An 18,609-nucleotide genomic window follows, 5' to 3' on the forward strand; every position below is an offset into this window, starting at 1 on the left:
ACTAAACCACATCTGCTTGGTTTAATGTTCAATGGATGTGAAAGATAGTCCAGACTTGGCTTAGTGTTCAACGGATGTGAAGAATAGTACCACAAATTTTAAAGTATCCTCCATCTCTTTCCATGGCTATTCATAGCACTGGAATATTGTCTGGATATTAAGGATGTCACATACTTCTAGGTTATCATAGAAAATCATTAGATTCCTGCTTTTCCTTCATCCATAAATATTCATTAGTCCTTATAGTGTATAAATTGTTCAGCTAGACACCATGGGGAAGTGGCCTAGGAAGATGAGTGAGACTGGCTACCTTCCAGCAGCTTACACCTTGATGTTTCAGGTAAAAGGCTATGCTACCACTAGAGAGAGGTGTGCCTCTTGCACTCCAGAAGCTTATGATCTAGGGTGGGGAAACAATACCAGTATACACACAACAATTAGAGATTGATCAAAGAGGTTACTTAATGAAACCCTAACCCTGTGTTGTTCAGACCAAAACTGCTATTAAGATTCACTGAAAGGGGTACCTGGGCAGCTCAGTCAGTTAAGCGTCCGACTCTTGATTTTGGCTCAGGTCATGATCTTGGGGTCGTGGGATTGAGCCTGGCATATTCAGGCTCTGTACCCAGGGAGGAGTCTGCTTGAGATTCTCTCCATCTCCCAATGCCCCTCCCCCTGCTTGAGCATGCATGTGCTCTCTCTCTCTCTCTCTTTCTCTCTAAAATAAATAAATAAAATAAATCTTAAAAAAAAAGATTCACTGAAATGAGTGACCCTTTGGGGTCTGGAGCAGTGAAGTATCCTTTTCCTGCACTCAGGAAAATAAACAGGACTGGACTAAACAGATGGGTATACGATGTGGGAGTGGGTCAGATGCCTTGTCAATCCCTTGAAGGAATTGCTATTGGCTTTTAAAGGAGATCCCTGAGGCACATGCATCCCAATGTTTATAGCATCACTATCCACAATAGTCAAAATATGGAAAGAGCCCAAATGTCTATCAAATGAGGAATGGATAAAGAAAATGTGTATATATATACAAAGGATTATTACTCAGCCATTAAGAAGAATGAAATCTTGCCATTTGCAATGATGTGGATGGAACTAGAGGGTATTATGCGGAGGGAAATAAGTCAGTCAAAGAAAGACAAATACCATATGATTTCACTCATATGTGGAACTTAAGAAACAAAACAGATGAATGGAGGGGAAGGGAAGGAAAAATAAAATAAGATAAAACCAGAGAGGGAGGCAATAGGGAACTGAGGGTGGCTGGAGGAGTGGGGGTGGCAGGAGGGGGTAAGTGGGTGATGGGCATTAAGGAGGGCACTTGTTGGGGTGAGCACTGGATGTTATATGTAAGTGATGAATCACTAAATTCTACCCCCGAAACTAACTTGAATTTAAATAAAATCTTGAAAGAAAAAAACAAGTAAACAAATAAATAATGAATAAATAAAAATAGATAAATAAAATTTAAAAATAAAGGAGAGCCCTGAGGCGGGTCCTGAGGAAGTGTTGTAGCTATTCTTTATCCTTCCTGTGCCTAAATGGGGTTCCAGGTTTACCAGGGAGGGGAAGAAGTGGCTCTAATACGGGGTGTCATCTCTTGCTATCCCTAAGCAAAAGTCAGACCTGGTAGGGACAGGGAAGACTACTGGCAGGAGAAATTTTGTAAGATGTCAACTCTAAAAACTGTCAGAATGTATCAGTGGAAGTAAAATTTGAGCTAAAACTTGCATATGAATCCTAGGCTGAGAGGAAAAAGAAAAGGAAAGAAATCAGAATGGTAGGCATGAATAGAGATGTTGTAATAAATAATATGTACTGAGCACTTAGGACATGCATTGCCTCAAATATTACAACAACCCAATAAAGCGGGTACTAATATCACCACCATTTTAGAGTTGGGGAAACTGAGGCTTTCAGAAGTTAACTGCTTGCTTAAGTTCACACGATTAAGAGTAGCAAAGCCAGGACTCAAATGACAGCAGGGTCAGAGCAGCGCGCTGCCGTACTAGAGGCAGGTAGAAATAAGCACAGGTAGAGGGCAAGGTCAAAGTGGAGCTGGCTCACTCTGCGGAAGGCTGAGAAGTAAAGTGGGGTAGGTCAGGCGGGGTCAACTCTTTGGTAAAGCATGCAATGTCTTTTTTTTCCAGAATAGGCCACGCCTGCCTCCCAGGTTCACCCTCTGTCTCTCTTCACAGCCCCTCCATGGTGAGGCTGCCCTGAAACACCTGGTGATCCCTTCACTTGTTGCCCCTCTCATACCCCTTGCCTTTGGATAAGCAATCTCTCTGCCTACAGTAACTCCTACCCATTCTTTGCTTTGCGAATGCCATCTTCATCCAAATCTCCGTTCATCCAGTTGTGCCCCTTTAGGAAAGGCTTCTGTCTCCCGACTCCCCCACACCCTGCAGTCCTCACCCCCAACAAAGCCAAGTGCTTTCTCTGCTGTGGTGTCAGAACAATCATACCTTGTACACTCTCTCTTTTCCCCACCTTTCTATAATAACCTGTTCATATTCTGTCTTCCCTCTAGACTCAAAGCCCCTCAAAGAAAGTGATGATACACCTAGCACAGTGCCGCCCAGTAGGTACATGAAAGCAATTCGATGAGTAAAGGCATAGGTGAATGAATGAATAGAGTGATTTATTGATTGATTGACGATTGATTATAGGGGAACTAAAACCTAGACATGAAAAGGTAAGTGACAAAGAACTTTTAGAGACCCAAAAGAAGGGAAAAGCTGTGTTGAGAATAGCATATAAGAAAATCTAAGGTGGGTGATTATTGTTTTCCCTTTCTTTATTGTAAGATATCAAGAACGTAACATATTTGGGGCGCCTGGTCGGCTCAGTCAGTAGAGCACGCGACTCTTGATCTCAGGATTGTGAGTTGGAGCCCCACATTGGGTATAGAGATTACTGAAAAATAAGATCTTAAGACAGAAAAAAGAAGGTAACACATTTATTGTAATCATTTTTCTTTTTTCAGATATCTCAGTCATAACAGAATAACTTTCTTGAAGCCGGGTGTTTTTGAAGATCTCCACAGACTAGAATGGCTGTATGTTTAATTTACGTGGCATTTTATAGTATTAGTTTTTATAGTCTAAATATATAAATGAATCAATTTTTTCTTCTGGCTGGCAGGATAATTGAAGATAATCACCTCAGTCGAATTTCCCCACTAACATTTTATGGACTAAATTCTCTTATTCTCTTGTAAGTACTAAAAATTAAAGCAAATATTTCAATTGAAGGAAAAGACATGAATAAAAATTACCACGTTAACAGCATTAACTATGGAATTGTTAAAGCCCCAAAAAGGCCTTTCCAACTACAAACCATCTCTTAATCATATTCTATGAGGCTATTTTGTAGTTTTAATAATTTTATAAGATCTTCTATCTTCTAGGACATCAGCCCATCAAAACCAAATACAGCCTTACTACCATATTTTACTGACATAGTCTCAAGCACACCATTACTGCCCAGTGTTAATCTTGGTAAAGAAAAATAACATTCCTTGAAAACCTCCTTCTCACTACCCACTTTTGAAGGGCACAGGCTTTCCTTCAGTTACTAACATTGTTGCTTCCTCCACATGACAGCTATCATTTGTCGAATTTTATTACTAACAAGCACTTAAATATAACAAGACTTACAGAAAAAAAAAAAGAGAAGGCAACTAATTTAATAGATTTTTGTGGTTTCACAAAGAATAACGATAATATCGTGTTTGACTAAAGATGAGGAAAGAACCAGAAAAATGTGACTTCTTTTCTTTCTTTTCTTTTTCAGGGCACTGATGAATAACGTCCTCACCCATTTGCCGGATAAGCCTCTTTGCCAGCACATGCCAAGACTGCATTGGCTGTAAGTTGATGAACCTTTTCTGAAAGAAGTCAACTAACTTTCCTGTTTTGCCTAGTTCATTTTGGATATGGGTTTTTAAAAATGACAGGTTGTTAATGCCACATCACATTTCCTCTAATTACTTTGGCATGATTTTGTTATTAAACATGCCCATTGTCTAAACTAACTCCTCTAGATTCTCGCCAAGATAAAACACCTCACACACACACACACACACACACACACACACACACACACACACTACACAAATTTGGAGACAGGAAGAAGACAGGATGTCACAGTAGCTATAGAACATATCTTCCTTCTTTCTGTCAATCTATTTTCACCTATTAATCTGATACAGGAAGACTAAGTCACTTTAGTCTCATTCCTAAATTCTGCCTAATGAGAATATGATACTTTGAATTTATTTTTGAAGTCTGATCACAATAGAATACGTTTCACGGAAATGTTTATAAAGTAACTTTGCTTATGGTAATAAGTATCATTCTACCTTTCATAGCTCAAATACTGGTCTATTTAAATTTGCTCATTTAAAATGCAGGTAAAAATGAAGAAATAAGTAACCAAAATAACTCTTAGGAGTTCAATCAAAAAACCTCATATGAAAACTTCCTCTGTCTCTCATTTTATAGGCAATTCTCAGAAGTTTTGTTTGTTGTTTGATTTCTAAGCTCACAGCAGAGTAGAAGAGCCAGATTAAAAGTAGAGGGGAAAAGAACACCTGGGTGTCTCAGTGGGTTAAGTGTCTGCCTTTGGCTGAGGTCCTGATCCCAGGGTCTTGGGATCAAGTCCCACATCCATCTGGCTCCTTGCTCAGCAGGGAGCCTGCTTCTCCTTCTGCCTGCTGTTCCCCCTGCTTGTGTGCTCTCTCTCTCTCTCTCTGACAAATAAATGAAATCTTTTTAAAAAAAAAATAGAGGGGAAAGATGAAGTTCAAAACATTAGTGCAAAGTGACAACTATTGACCTGATAATAAAGCAGCAGTGGGAAGTGCTATAAAAAGCAGACATAATAATTCAAAACACACTAGTTTGAAACCATTTCGAGGAAGACAAACATCCCCAGAATCATTACTAAGTCCAGAGGGCATCTTGGTATGACAGCACACTAACCCCCTTGTTGATAAGGGAAAGTATTCAAGAAGAGGGCAAATTAAGTTCAATATCCTTTGTTGTAATTAAATTTTATTTCAAATGAACACATTAAACAGTTATTACATGCTCAGTAATCCAAACTTAGTAATAAACCAAGATTGATTAATATTTGCATAAGTAAATTAACAATTAAAAATTCATGCACTGAGACCAGAAGCAAATGTAGGAGATATTATGCAATACATTCATAAACATTCCCTGTGCTTTTAAAAAGGCAACCAAATATACATCTCATATAAAACTTTATTTTTTTTTAAAGATTTGGGTGGGGGGATCAGAAGGAGAAGCAGACTCCCCACTGAGCAGGGAGCCAGATATGGGGCTTGATCCCAGAACTCTGGGATCATGACCTGAGTTCAAGGCAGATGCTTAACTGAGCCACCCAGGCATCCCCACAGATAAAACTTTAAGTGATTATGATTTATTACTAAAGTGGCACCTGGGTGGCTCAGTTGATTAAGCGTCTTTTTTTAAGATTTATTTATTCAGAGAGAGAGAGAGAGCAGGTTGGGCTCCATGCTCAGCCTGGGATCTGCTTGAGATTCTCTGTCCTTCCCCTCTCCCTCCCTGTCTGCTCCTCCCCCTGCTCACGTGTGCCCACCCTCTCTTTCTCTCTCTCTCAATAAAATAAATAAAGAAATCTAAAAAAAAATAGACTTGTTACTAAAGAGGTGGACTTTTTACAATTTCATCACTAAGGTTACTATCTTTAAATTTTAGCTATCCAAACAAGTCATTTCATATGGATTCCTGATAGTATTGTCCTAATTTTAATGCTAGTAATAATAATTTTTGCTTTATAAATATTCATTTCTGTTAAAACTAACCACAATACCTTTACCTTGCACATGAACTTTTATTTAGCAAAGTATAAGCTGAAAAATCTGTTAGATGTGTTGGTAAAAAAAAAAAAGGTATTTAACTGATTTAGTGGAAAAATACACATAATATAAAAGACATAGGACAGTCCAGGAAAATATGCTTGCAAGATATACGACAGACAACAGATTAAAACCTTTATTATAGTTCTTTCAAAGCAAGAAATAAAAACTGTAAACATCACAATTGAAGTCTGTAAATTCAAAAAGTCAGAAATATAAGTAATAAATAAGCACATGAACAGATGGGACAACAGCCGAAGGTGAACTAAAGTTCAAGAGAGTAAATTAAACTTATTTTGATGGGAGACCAAGTAGGTTTATTTATAGGCAGGAGAAGCTAACATGAAGAATTTGAAACGATAGAAAACAATGAAGATACATTATGGAGCAAAGTGCTAAAGACGTGGACCCAGATGGAAAAATAAAATGCGATACACACATGACATTTAGAATGAATGAACTAGCCCTACTTCAATCAACGTGGCTCAATTTCAAGAACATAATATGAATTATAAAGAAAAAAACAAAGAGTACGTGTATTACGATTCTATTCCAACAAGATTATGCTTAGGATAGGGAAAGCCACAAAACAACATTGCTCCCTTGGTACAGATGAGAAGGAACTTTATCATCTACAAAGTAATATTGAAAAAATAGACTTTAGGACAGGGACTATAACCAGGGATAAAGAGGGATATCACACAATGATAAAGGGGTCAATTCAGCAAGAAGACATAATCATCTTAGATGAGTAAACAGTTTCAAAAAGAATAAAGTGATAACCATGGAACTATAAAGAAAAATAACTAGGAGTCAAAAGACATCACTTAAAACCAACAAGTCCACCAATATGTGGGTGTTTGATATTCCAAAGGTGAACATTAATAAAAAGCATATCACTGATCAAAATCATATGGTGGGAGAAAAGTAGAGGAGCAGAAAGGAAGACAATATAAACCCATTTCATCATTTCTTATAATATAAATTATAATAGGAAATTAATAAGTATTGTTATTCTCTAAGAAAGAGAAGATAAGGTGTATTGGGTAAAGTTATAAAGATTACCAATGGAATATACAAACCTTCCTAAAGATTAAAAGAACGTTTTTTTGATTTGTTGAGAGTTTTTTTAACCTATAAAAAACCATGTAGTAATATTTCTAAATAGCAGACTAAAGTCAGATATATTAGTCATATCAGTACATGTAAGGGGGCTTAACTTAACTTTATTAAAAAGAGAAGAAATCTTCAAACTGGCTGACAAAACAAAACCTAATTCAGTGCTATTTACAAAAAGAAAGATATAACTATAAGTGATTAAGAAAGATCAGAAATAAAAGACTGGTCTAAAGTATTCCATGTAGATGTAAAGCAAAAAAAAAAATCAAGCGTCAGTTTTTTTATCTAAGTAGGTAAAATTCGGCCAATTTGCATTAAACAACACTAAGGACATTTAAATGCTACAGTGTGTAATTTCTCACAAAAAATATTACATTATAAGTATATATGCACCAAATAGATTCATATAGTAACCAAAAGGGATATGAAGTACTAAATAACATAACTAATGAGCTAACTCTAATTTATGTATATCAAACTGCCATGACCCTTTTCAATAACAGAACTGATCTATTTGGGACAGCAGTGTGCCCAGGGAAAACAAGACATTCCCAGACTTCCCTGCATCTTGATATAGTCACATGACTCGCTTTAATGAATAAGGTGGAGGAAGTATAGTGTGAAACTTCTGCGAAATCTCCCTAAGGAGAAATAGGCAGGCTCTTCCTCCCTCTCCTTACCCAGAAAACATGGATATGATGGCTCAAGCTTTAGCATCATCCTGGACCAGGAAGACAAGGGCCTGTAAGAAGTGAAATTGGAACAACTTTGTAAAACTACCATACTAGCCCTGGACTACAGAATTATAGTTATGTATTTATACTATTATCATTGGGTGTCTGTTAAACCTACTTGCACTTAATTCTAATAGATACAAACCTGAAAGCAAACAACGTCCAAAGAACATTCACCAAAATTGACCATATATTTTAGGACATACACATACGTAAACCAAACTTAAGAATACAGGTGGAGGGATTAGCTTAAAGCAGAGAAGGATCTTCCTCTTGAGACTAGGAGACCAGGTACATATACAGGAAAGTTTTTAGACGTTGAGTAGAAGGCCAGGGGCTTCTCCCTGCTTCATCACCTCAATTTTCTTCTTGAAATAGGAGCCAGAAATGTTTCAAAGGTATGGGAAGGAAATGGAGGTTAAGGAGATTTGCATGTTTAGAATGCCACTAGGGGATAAGAGAGGAAGCTGAGAAGAAACAGGCAAGATATCTTCTATAGCCTGACTTCTAATATAGCTCTCCTATTTTGCTCTTTTCTATTACAAAGATACCCTTTTCCTCAATTGACTTGATTTCCAGGCCCCTTACATCCTGGTCTTGTTGTTTTTCAGAACGAAGAACCAAATTTTCACTTTTAGCCTATTCTGAAACCTAATGGCCAAATTAGCCAAACTTAACAACCATGTATAAAGGGAAAAATTATATGATTAAGTTTAGAGGCTCATTAAGTTGGAAAAGTGGTCTAGACAGGAAGGAAAAAACACCCCTTGTCAGCTCCCTTAGAGCTTGGAGCTAGGGACAAAAAGCAGATTTGTATGCTTCAAACCTGATCCCTGTGTATCAAAGACTAAGACCTCTCATTTTAGGAAGAAAGCCAAAAAACAAATTTCCAAATAAAGGTTAAAATGAACTCAAAATTAAACTAAACTGACAATTTAATTTAAAGTCCCTAATTGATGCCTCGAGGTGTGCCTCTTACTGATTCTTGCAAATTAGTAAATTAATACTAACTTGAATATTTTTGTTGACTTAATAGAAAAAAAGATGTTACAATAGTAACTAACAAGAAAAATTTATCAACTCACCTAAGGATGCTTTGTGAGAGTTAAGAAAGCATCACCACCTGGTGGTAGATTTATGGTCACAGCAATAAAAAAGGAAAGAAATGGAAGGTCTCTGTCACTGACAATATATATTGTGAGAGACCAAAAGCTTTGACCAAAGCTAATGACCAAAAAAGTAGTACTATAAGTACTTAGTTTCCGATTGAAAAGAATAGTAGAATTTTTTCTTTAGAAGGATGATCTAGAATCAAGTTTAAGACTTAATACAATATTCCATATAATACAGAAATCCTGTCTATAAAATTCTTGAGTTATGGTATATTGCCTTTACTAAATATCTGTAGCAGTAAGCTTATTCTCTGGACACTACAGATTGTGAGCCGAAATTTGAAATATTTTTCTTCCTTCATCCAGTAAATCTAATTTTGCAACCTGATGCAACATAGAAAAACCCCATGATACCTTCCACAGCCTGACTTCAAATATAGCTCTCTTATTTTGCTCCTTTACATTACAACTATACCCTTTTCCTCAGTTGACTTGATTTCCAAACCCCTTACATCCTGGTCTTCCAGATTGTTCAGATATGCCTTGATTTGTCAAAGTCTATTTTTATTGCAATGCCCAAACAGAACTATCCCAGATGTAGCCTAGCCAGAGGAATATAGGTGCCTTTTTAAAGTTACCCGTGTTTCCCTGGCAGATTTTAATACCTGTGTCACACTTCAGCTCATATACTTTAGTCACAATTGTTCTGCAATAGCTTCATATTATATGATGACCAGTAAGCTAAGAATTGGGGTAGACTGAGCACATTTAAAGACCAGCATCTACTCCTGAAAGTATATCCCTAAGCTTGGCTAACTCTCTGTTCTACAAACTTCTACCATAAACCTAACGATAAGACAAAAGACGGACAATAAAAGAATGCTTTCATGATTACCATGAAGAAGAGACACTAAAACATACGTTTTTGGACAAGTTTTACTTCTCAGACCGGATTCCTGCTGTTGACACAGCATCACACAGCAAGGGAGCGTCAGTAGGGTCTATATGCATCGCCCTGAAGTGGGAGTTGGAAAGCCAAGGCCTGTGTGGCAATATAATAAAGCAAACAGTGGTGTTCTCGGTGGTAAAAGGTTCTTGAGAATTTTCTCAGGGTGTGTTTAGGCAAGGGGGGTAGACGTGAAATACTGTTTTGGCAGCAGGAGCTTCTGCGGCAGTGACAGAATCTTCAGACTGCAGCAAATAGGGTCACACCACTCAGAGAAATACCATTGGTAACTCTAGACAGATTTTTTGTTGGTGATGTCATTTTTAAGGAGATAGCAGTTAATTGAATATACCATAAGGGAGCGGTGTAGACAGATGTTTAATACATATCGCTAATAAATATCTGGTAGGAAAGTGGATATTTATCATAACAAAGTTTTTTTAATTTGACTTCTCATTCTCTTCACATTTCTCAGGATAATATATGTACCCATATGAACATATGATACAGATGTGACTCAAAACATTTTTACTATGAACACAGAAAAAGAAGCATTACATACATATATTATTTCAGCTCTTATGTAAGTGGCTACATGTGGGAATCTCTATGAAATAAACAGTATGTGAAAAAAAGATATTTTATTAGAAAGCAAATAATTCTTGACCAATTTATTTCTATGATTAAAATTTAGCTTTACCATTTTTGTTTTTATGTTTCAGGGACTTTGAAGGCAACCATATCCATAATTTAAGAAATTTCACTTTTATTTCCTGCAGTAATTTAACTGTTTTGTAAGTAGTGTTTTATCCTTTTGAAGTGCTGTTATATCTCTTTACAAAGTTAGTCATTTATGTAAACATAAGTTAGCATAAGCATGCACTGTAACTACAGCAAATGTTCACTTACGACTTGAAGTTTTCTGAAACTGAAACGCATTAATAAAATCAGTGAAGTTCACACCAAGCTTCATTGAGATTCACGACATGCATGGATCGTCACAACAGTACCGTGAGACCTGTCTTTCTCAAACTTAAGTAATATCCATTTTAATGGAAAGCAATTTTCACTGACCACCTAAAATCTCTCCTTGGATCTCAGTTTGAGAAACACTAAATTAGTCTTAATCTGTAAGAATGTTCGCCCTTTGCAAACATTACTGCAAAGATTGTAGAAAAAATTTAATCACAACCAAATTTTCTTTTAATACTGCGGAATGTCTACACCCCTGAAGACATAATTGTGGACACCAGGATAAACTTTAGAATGTTACTGAGTATAATTTCTCCTTATGTCTTTCTGGCCAATTTTAAAATCACACTGCTTTTTTCCATGAAAGTGAAGGATGACAAAGTTTCTTTCAGTATAAAAACACAACTGCCTCACTTACAGGTTATTTTTTTCGGATCAGTGCTTTTCAAACTGTGGGTTGAATCTCACAAGTGGGTGATGAATGCAATATGGTATCTCCTGACTAGCTTTTTTAATGAAACAAAGTCGAATTGAATTGAATAAAAATATCAAAGTGTGATTCACATAATTAAATGTACTGTTCCTTGAATCTTGGGTTGTATGGGTATATGTTATGTCCCAATATTTTTAAGTGCAGTACCATGGAAAAAGTTTGAAAACCACTATACTAGAATCCGTCTAGAAACCATCCTAGAATCCATCTCGAAATCCATACTAGAAACCATAATACTAGGACCTCTGTGTATGGGCAATGCAATAGCTATCACTGATACAATAATTTTCCTCCAAATGCCTCCCCCATTCCAATGGGTTCAAGCCACTGAGATGTTTGAACTCTTGTGCAGTGAGCTCAGCAGTCTTCAGGTGCAGAAGGCTTTATATCAGTCATGCAAAACAGTTCCTACTAACCGCCCAAAGGTAACCAAATTGCACCTGAAGGACATGGGCCAAAACTTGCAACTTCTTTGCTGTTCTATTTTGTTTTTAAGAAGCCTCTGTGTGAAGAAATCATTTGTGAGTTTTCTCTTGGCATGTGCTTGTGCTTTTCTGGTCTAGGGATACTGGCAGGAGATGGTAGTGGTTTGGAGAGCTTGAGAGGAAATAAATACTTCAGGATGAGACAAGGCCAACCTCTGAGCATGCCACACATTTAAAGAACCGGAAACATTTTAAAACTTTTTTTTTAAGATTTATTTTATTTATTTGTCAGAGAGAGAGCATAAGCAGGGGGGAGCAGCAGGCAGAGGGAGAAGCAGGCTCCCCGCTGGGCAAAGAGCTCCATATAGGACTCCATCCCAGGACCCTAGGATCATGGCCTGAGCCAAAGGCAGACACTTAACCAACTGAGTGACCCAGGTGACGGGATTTTAAAACTTTCCATGAATTAGTCCTTTATGCTGGCTCTTAATACATGAGATCAGTGCAGAAATGAAGTGGTCAAGAATTATATAGTCTGTGGGGCGCCTGGGTGGCTCAGTTGGTTAAGCATCTGCCTTTGGCTCAGGTCAGGATCCTGGAATTGAGCCTCGCCTGGGGCTCCCTGCTCTGCTGGGAGCCTGCTTCTCCCTCTCCTATTCCCCCTGCTTGTTCTCTCTATATATACATATCAAATAAATAAATGAATCTTAAAAAAAAAAAAGAATTACATATAGTCTGGTTCAACATTGCAAACTAGAGATCTTCTGAATTTGGTCCAGCTTAGATTAGACTTCTTAGGCAACTCCACCCCAAGTCGCATCAACTACCAGATGCGCATGAGTGGTACTGTGCGTGTGCGCAGGGGAGGGGGCGGGGTATTCTGTTAGAGAGACAAGCTAGGCAGACTGAAGAAGAGGCCCCTCGAATACAACTCCTTGTGCTCTCCGGTCCGTGAATTTCAGTCTGCATTCTCAAGAGCTCACGTTTTCACTGTTTCCCTTGCAGAGTTCTTCCCTACCTCACTTAAAAATTTGAATAATATTTTATTTTTATCATCATTAAAGGATTTGAGAAATTTAAAACCAAAATTAGACTGGGTAAATTACCATACTACAAAATACTTGATGTGAAAATGCACTATATATAATTATCTTTTTTTTTTTTCTTTTCAGGCTGTTAATCTTCTTTCCAAACACTCATTTATCACTTACCTCAAGGAGCCACAACGTATTTTTCTTTTTACTTTCAGGGTAATGAGGAAAAACAAAATTAATCACCTAAATGAAAATACTTTTGCACCTCTCCAGAAGCTAGATGAATTGTAAGTTTGATAGACTTTTCTTTCTACTATTTTAGTTCATACTTGTTAGACATATATGCTTTTATACATTTGAGAAATATTTCTCTTTTTCTAGTGTTATTTGTATACACTTTGAGCCATAAATGAACTCAGATAGCTTACAAAAATATACATTAAAAAATATATATATAATAACTATTTGAGGAAAATGAGATAAAGGAAACATAGCAACAAAGAAATAATAAAATTAGGGTAAAATTAACAAGTAAAATACATCCTATATCACTCTGTCCCACGGCTAGAGAGGAGCAGCACATTTGTTTTTAAGTTTCTTAGAAAGTTAGGATTTGGAGACCATAAGATAAAAAGACATACTTAGCTAATATCAGAAATAAAAGATAATCTTGGATCCACAAAGAAATTAGACATCCTTGGATAACATCCCAACCTATAATAATGGAAGAGAGACATAAGTTAAATCAACTGTTTATACTGTCCCTTTTTTAAGACCAATGACCCAGTTCCAAAAGGCATTAAAACAACTCTCTGATAAACCAAAGCTTTGTGGCCCAAGCACATAGTAGCTGATTGTCAGAATAAAATATATGTTGAGCAATGGATGAAGTACATGTCCTTCAGACAATTTTTTTATGTTTTACTATTAATTTTCTCAATTTGATTTTGCTGAAGTTTGGGCTAGCAACTACAATTGACTCTTGAACAACTTGGGTTTGAACTGTGCAAAAATTAAGGCTCCAAATCATATTCCTACTCTAATACGAAAGGAAGAAGGGGGGGCGCCTGGGTGGCGCAGTCGTTAAGCATCTGCCTTCAGCTCAGGGCGTGATCCCGACGTTATGGGATCGAGCCCCACATCAGGCTCCTCCGCTAGGAGCCTGCTGCTTCCTCTCCCACTCCCCCTGCTGTGTTCCCTCTCTCACTGACTGTCTCTCTGTCAAATAAATAAATAAATAATCTTTAAAAAAAAAAAAAAGAAAGAAAGGAAGAAGGGAATGAAGGGAGGGGGAAAAGAGGCACAACACATACATTAATTAAATTAGAAAATTGAAACAAGATCAAATACCATCAAGCATTTGTCTCTGAAGAAATGGGATAAATTATTTTTATATTTTCCCATTACTGTCCCTTTTTTAAAACTTTTAGACTTCTGGTAATTAAGATAACTCACTAACAGCACTGTTGAAAAGTTGTATAATCATTTCCTAACAAATTACAGAACAATGAATAAAGTCTTAAGAAACTAATATGACATGGTTGCAATTATTTCTCTAGGGATTTAGGAAGTAATAAGATTGAAAATCTTCCACCGCAAGTATTTAAGGATCTGAAGGAGCTCTCACAATTGTAAGACTAATACTAATTTTATCTTTTCACTTCTTTGTTTTAATTTCTTTTATCTTTTAAATTGAAATAATATATATAACACAAAATTTAGCATTTTAACCATTTTTAAATGTACAGTTCAGTGGCATTAAGTACCTTCATGTTGTACAACCATCACCACCATCCAGCTCCAGAACTTTTTCATCCTCCCAAACTGAAACTCCATATCTACTAAACAGTATCTCCCCATCACATCCCCTGACTGGCATCTCTGTTCTGTTTTCATTAATTTGAGTGTTCTAGGTACCCTTTGTAGATGGAATCATTCAGTAGTTGACCTTTTGTGATTGGCTTATTTCACTAAGCATAATGTCTTCAAGGTTCATACGTTTTGTAACATATATCAGAATTTCTGGATATTATTCTGAATAATAGCATTAATTAGTAATGATATTATTCTAAATAGTAATTCATTGTGTCTAAATATATGTCACATTGTGTTTATCCAGTCATCCATTAACGGACACTTGGGTCCCTTCCACCTTTTAGCTATTGTGAGTAATGCTGCTATGAACACGGGTGTACAAGTATCTATTTGAGACCTTTCTTTCAATCCTTTCAGTATAGAGCCCCAGAAGTAAAATTGTTGGATCATACAGTAATTCCATTTTAACTTTTTGAGGAAACAGCACACTGATTTCCAAGCAGCTACACCATTTTACATTCCCACTAGCAGTGCACAAGTGTTCCAATTTCCCTACGTCCTCAGCAGCACTTTTCTTTTCTATTTTGGGGGCAATATTCATCTTAATGGGTATGAAATGTCATTGTGGTTTTGATTTGCATTTCCCTAATGGTTAATGATGTTGAACATCTTTTCATGGGCTTATTGGCTATATATCTTCTTTGGAGAAGTGTCTATTCAAGTCTTTTGCCCATCTTCTTAGCTGGGTTGGTTTTTGTTGTTGAATTGTAGGAATTCTTTATATATTTTAGATATTAAATCCTTTTCAGATATATGATTTGCAATATTTTCTTCTATTCTATAAATCACCCTTACACTCTGTTGATAGTCTCCTTAGACATACAAAAAATTTTAATTTACATGTAGTCAGATTTTTCTATTTTGTTGTTGTCATTGCCTATGCTTTTGGTTTTGTATACACAGGGCCCTGAAGATTTTCCCCTGTTTTTTTCTTAAGAGTTTTATAGTTCTAGCTTTTCTATTTAGGTCTTTGATCCATTTTGAGTTAATTTTATACATGATGTAAGGTAACTTCTAAGTTCTTTCTTTTGTATGTGGATAGCAATCTGGTTTTACCAGCTCTATTTGTTGAAAAGACTGTCCTTTCCCCATTGCATGGTCTTGGCACCATATATGCAAGGGTTTATTCCTGTGCTTTCTATCCTATTCCATTGGTTTATATACTTGTCTTTATAACAGTACCACCCTGTTTTGATTACTGTGGCTTTGTAATAAGTTTTAAAATTAGGAAGTGTGAAGCCTCCAACTTTGTTCTTTTTCAAAATTGTTTTCGCTATTTAAGCCCCGTTGAGATGCCACACAAATTTCAGAATGGGTTTTTCTGTCTATGCCAAAAAATATTAGGATTTTGATAGAGATGGCACTGAATCAGTGGGTCACTTTGGAGAGTATTGACATTTTTCTTTTTAAATATGTATTTATTTGTTTTAGAGAAAGAGCACAAGAGTGAAGGGGAGGGCAGAGAGAGAGAATGACTCTTAAGCAGACTCTGCAATCAGTGTGAAGACAGACACAGGGCTCGATCTCATGAGTCCAAGATCACCCTGAGATCAAGACCTGAGCCAAAACCTAGAGTCGGATGCTTAACCGACTGCACCACCCAGGCACCCCAGGGAGTTTGGTATCTTGACAACATTAAGTCTTCTTTTTTTTTTTAAATAATTTTTTATTATGTTATGTTAGTCACCATATAGTATATCCTTAGTTTTCGATGTAGTGTTCTATTATTCATTATTTGCGTAAACACCCAGTGCACCATGCAATATGTGCCCTCCTTAATATCCATCACCAGCCTATCCCAGTCCCCTACCCCCCTTCCCTCTGAAGCCCTCAGTTTGTTTCCCAGAGTCTATAGTCTCTCATGCTTCATTCCCCCTTCTGTTTACCCCCCCTTCATTCTTCCCTTCCTTCTCCTACCAATCTTCCTATTTCTTATGTTCCATAAATGAGTGAAACTATATGATAATTGTCTTTCTCTGCTTGACTTATTTCACTTAGCATAATCTCCTCCAGTCCCATCCATATTGCTGCAAATGTTGTGTAATCGTTCTTTCTCATGGCTGAGTAATATTCCATTGTATATATGGACCACATCTTCTTAATCCAGTCATCAGTTGAAGGGCATCTTGGCTCCTTCCACAATTTAGCTATTGTGGACAATACTGCTATGAACATTGGGGTGCATATGGCCCTTCTCTTCACTACGTCTGTATCTTTGAGATAAATACCCAGTAGTGCAATTGCTGGACCATAGGGTAGCTCAATTTTTAACTTTTTAAGGGACCTCCACACTGTTTTCCAGAGTGGCTGTACCAACTTGCATTCCCACCAACAGTGTAAGAGGGATCCCCTTTTTCCACATCCTCTCCAACATTTGTTGCTTCTTGCCTTGTCAATTTTTGCCATTCTAACTGGTGTAAGGTGGTATCTCAAGGTGGTTTTGATTTGAATTTCCCTGATGGCTAATGATTTTGAACATTTTTTCATGTGTCTGTTAGCCATTTGTATGTCTTCACTGGAAAAGTGTCTGTTCATATCTTCTGCCCATTTTTTTATTTGATTATCTGTTTCTCATGTATTGAGTTTGAGAAGTTCTTTGTAGATCTTGGATACCAGTCTTTTATCTGTAGGGTCATTTGCAAATATCTTCTCCCATTCTGTGGGCTGCCTCTTAGTTTGTTTGACTGTTTCCTTGGCTGTGCAGAAGCTTTTTATCTTGATGAAGTCCCACAAGTTCATTTTTTCTTTTGTTTCTTTTGCCTTTGGAGATGTGTCATGAAAAAAGTTGCTGTGGCTGATGTCAAAGAAGTTGCAGCCTATGTTCTCCTCTAGGATTTTGATGGATTCCTGTCTCACATTGAGGTCTTTCATCCATTTGGAGTTTTATCTTTGTGTATGGTGTGAGAGAGTGGTCAAGTTTCATTCTTTTACCTATAGCTGTCCAATTTTCCCAGCACCATTTATTGAAGAGACTGTCTTTTTTCCACTGGATGTTTTCTCCTATTTTGTCAAAGATTAGTTACCCAAAGAGCCAAGGGTCCATTTCTGGGGTCTCTATTCTGTTCCATTGGTCTATGTGTCTGTTTTTGTGCCAGTACCATGCTGTCTTTGTGATCACAGCTTTGTGGTATAGCTTGAAATCTGGCAACGTGATGCCCCCATCTTTGTTTTTCCTTTTCAACAATTCCTTGGCAATTCAGGGCCTTTTCTGGTTCCACACAAATTTAAGGGCTGTTTGTTCCAGTTCTCTGAAAAATGTCATTAGTATTTTGATCGGGATGGCATTGAAAATGTAGATTGCTCTGGGTAGCATAGACATTTTAACTATGTTTATTCTTCCGATTCATGAGCATGGAATATTTTTCCATCTTTTTGTGTCTTCTTCAATGTCTTTCAAGAGTGATCTGTAGTTTCTAGAATATAGATCCTTTCCCTCTCTGGTTAAGTTAATTCTGAGATAACATATGATTTTTGGTGTTATTGTAAATGGAATGTATTCCCTGATTTCTCTTTCTTCAGTCTTATTGTTCGTGTATAGAAATGCAACTGATTTCTGAGCATTGATTTTGTATCCTGCCATATTACTGAATTGCTCTATAAGTTCTAGTAATTTGGGGGTGGAGTCTTTTGGGTTTTCCATATAGAGTATCATGTCATCTGTGAAGAGAGACAGTTTGACTTCTTCTTTGCCGATTTGGATACTCTTTATCCCTTTTTGTCGTCTGATTGCTGTTGCAAGGACTTCTAGTACTATGTTGAATAATAATGGTGAAAGTGGGCATCCTTGCTGTGTTCCAGATCTTAAGGGAAAGGCTTTCAGTTTTTCCCCATTGAGAATGATATTCACTGTAGGCTTTTCATAGATGGTTTTTACGAAATTGAGGAATGTACCCTCTATCCCTACACTCTGAGGGTTTTAATCAGGAAAGGATGCTGTATTTTGTCAAATGCTTTTTCTGCATCTATTGAGAGGATCATA

At 36.9% G+C, this 18,609-nt stretch overlaps 1 protein-coding gene across 10 annotated transcripts in view; it reads left to right on the forward strand.

The window, feature by feature from the left end:
• The window catches only part of RXFP1 (relaxin family peptide receptor 1), a 100,265-nt gene that overhangs the window by 65,058 nt on the left and 16,598 nt on the right, over positions 1 to 18,609 (forward strand). For 9 of the 10 annotated variants that reach the window (XR_015726515.1, XM_045798740.2, XM_045798741.2 and 6 more), the window contains 6 exons: positions 2,999 to 3,070; positions 3,157 to 3,228; positions 3,808 to 3,882; positions 10,554 to 10,625; positions 12,971 to 13,042; positions 14,315 to 14,386. Coding sequence is in view for 9 of the 10 variants with exons in the window: in XM_045798740.2 (XP_045654696.1) it covers positions 2,999 to 3,070; positions 3,157 to 3,228; positions 3,808 to 3,882; positions 10,554 to 10,625; positions 12,971 to 13,042; positions 14,315 to 14,386 (435 nt within the window). In the remaining variant the exon portion in view is untranslated. The remainder of the gene's footprint in view (positions 1 to 2,998; positions 3,071 to 3,156; positions 3,229 to 3,807; positions 3,883 to 10,553; positions 10,626 to 12,970; positions 13,043 to 14,314; positions 14,387 to 18,609) is intronic. The other variant, XM_045798739.2, reaches the window with a different exon arrangement.

Source organism: Ursus americanus, chromosome 13, assembly GCF_024610735.1.
Source record: "Ursus americanus isolate L20-20 chromosome 13, mUrsAme1.1.p, whole genome shotgun sequence".
NCBI lineage: Eukaryota > Metazoa > Chordata > Mammalia > Carnivora > Ursidae > Ursus > Ursus americanus.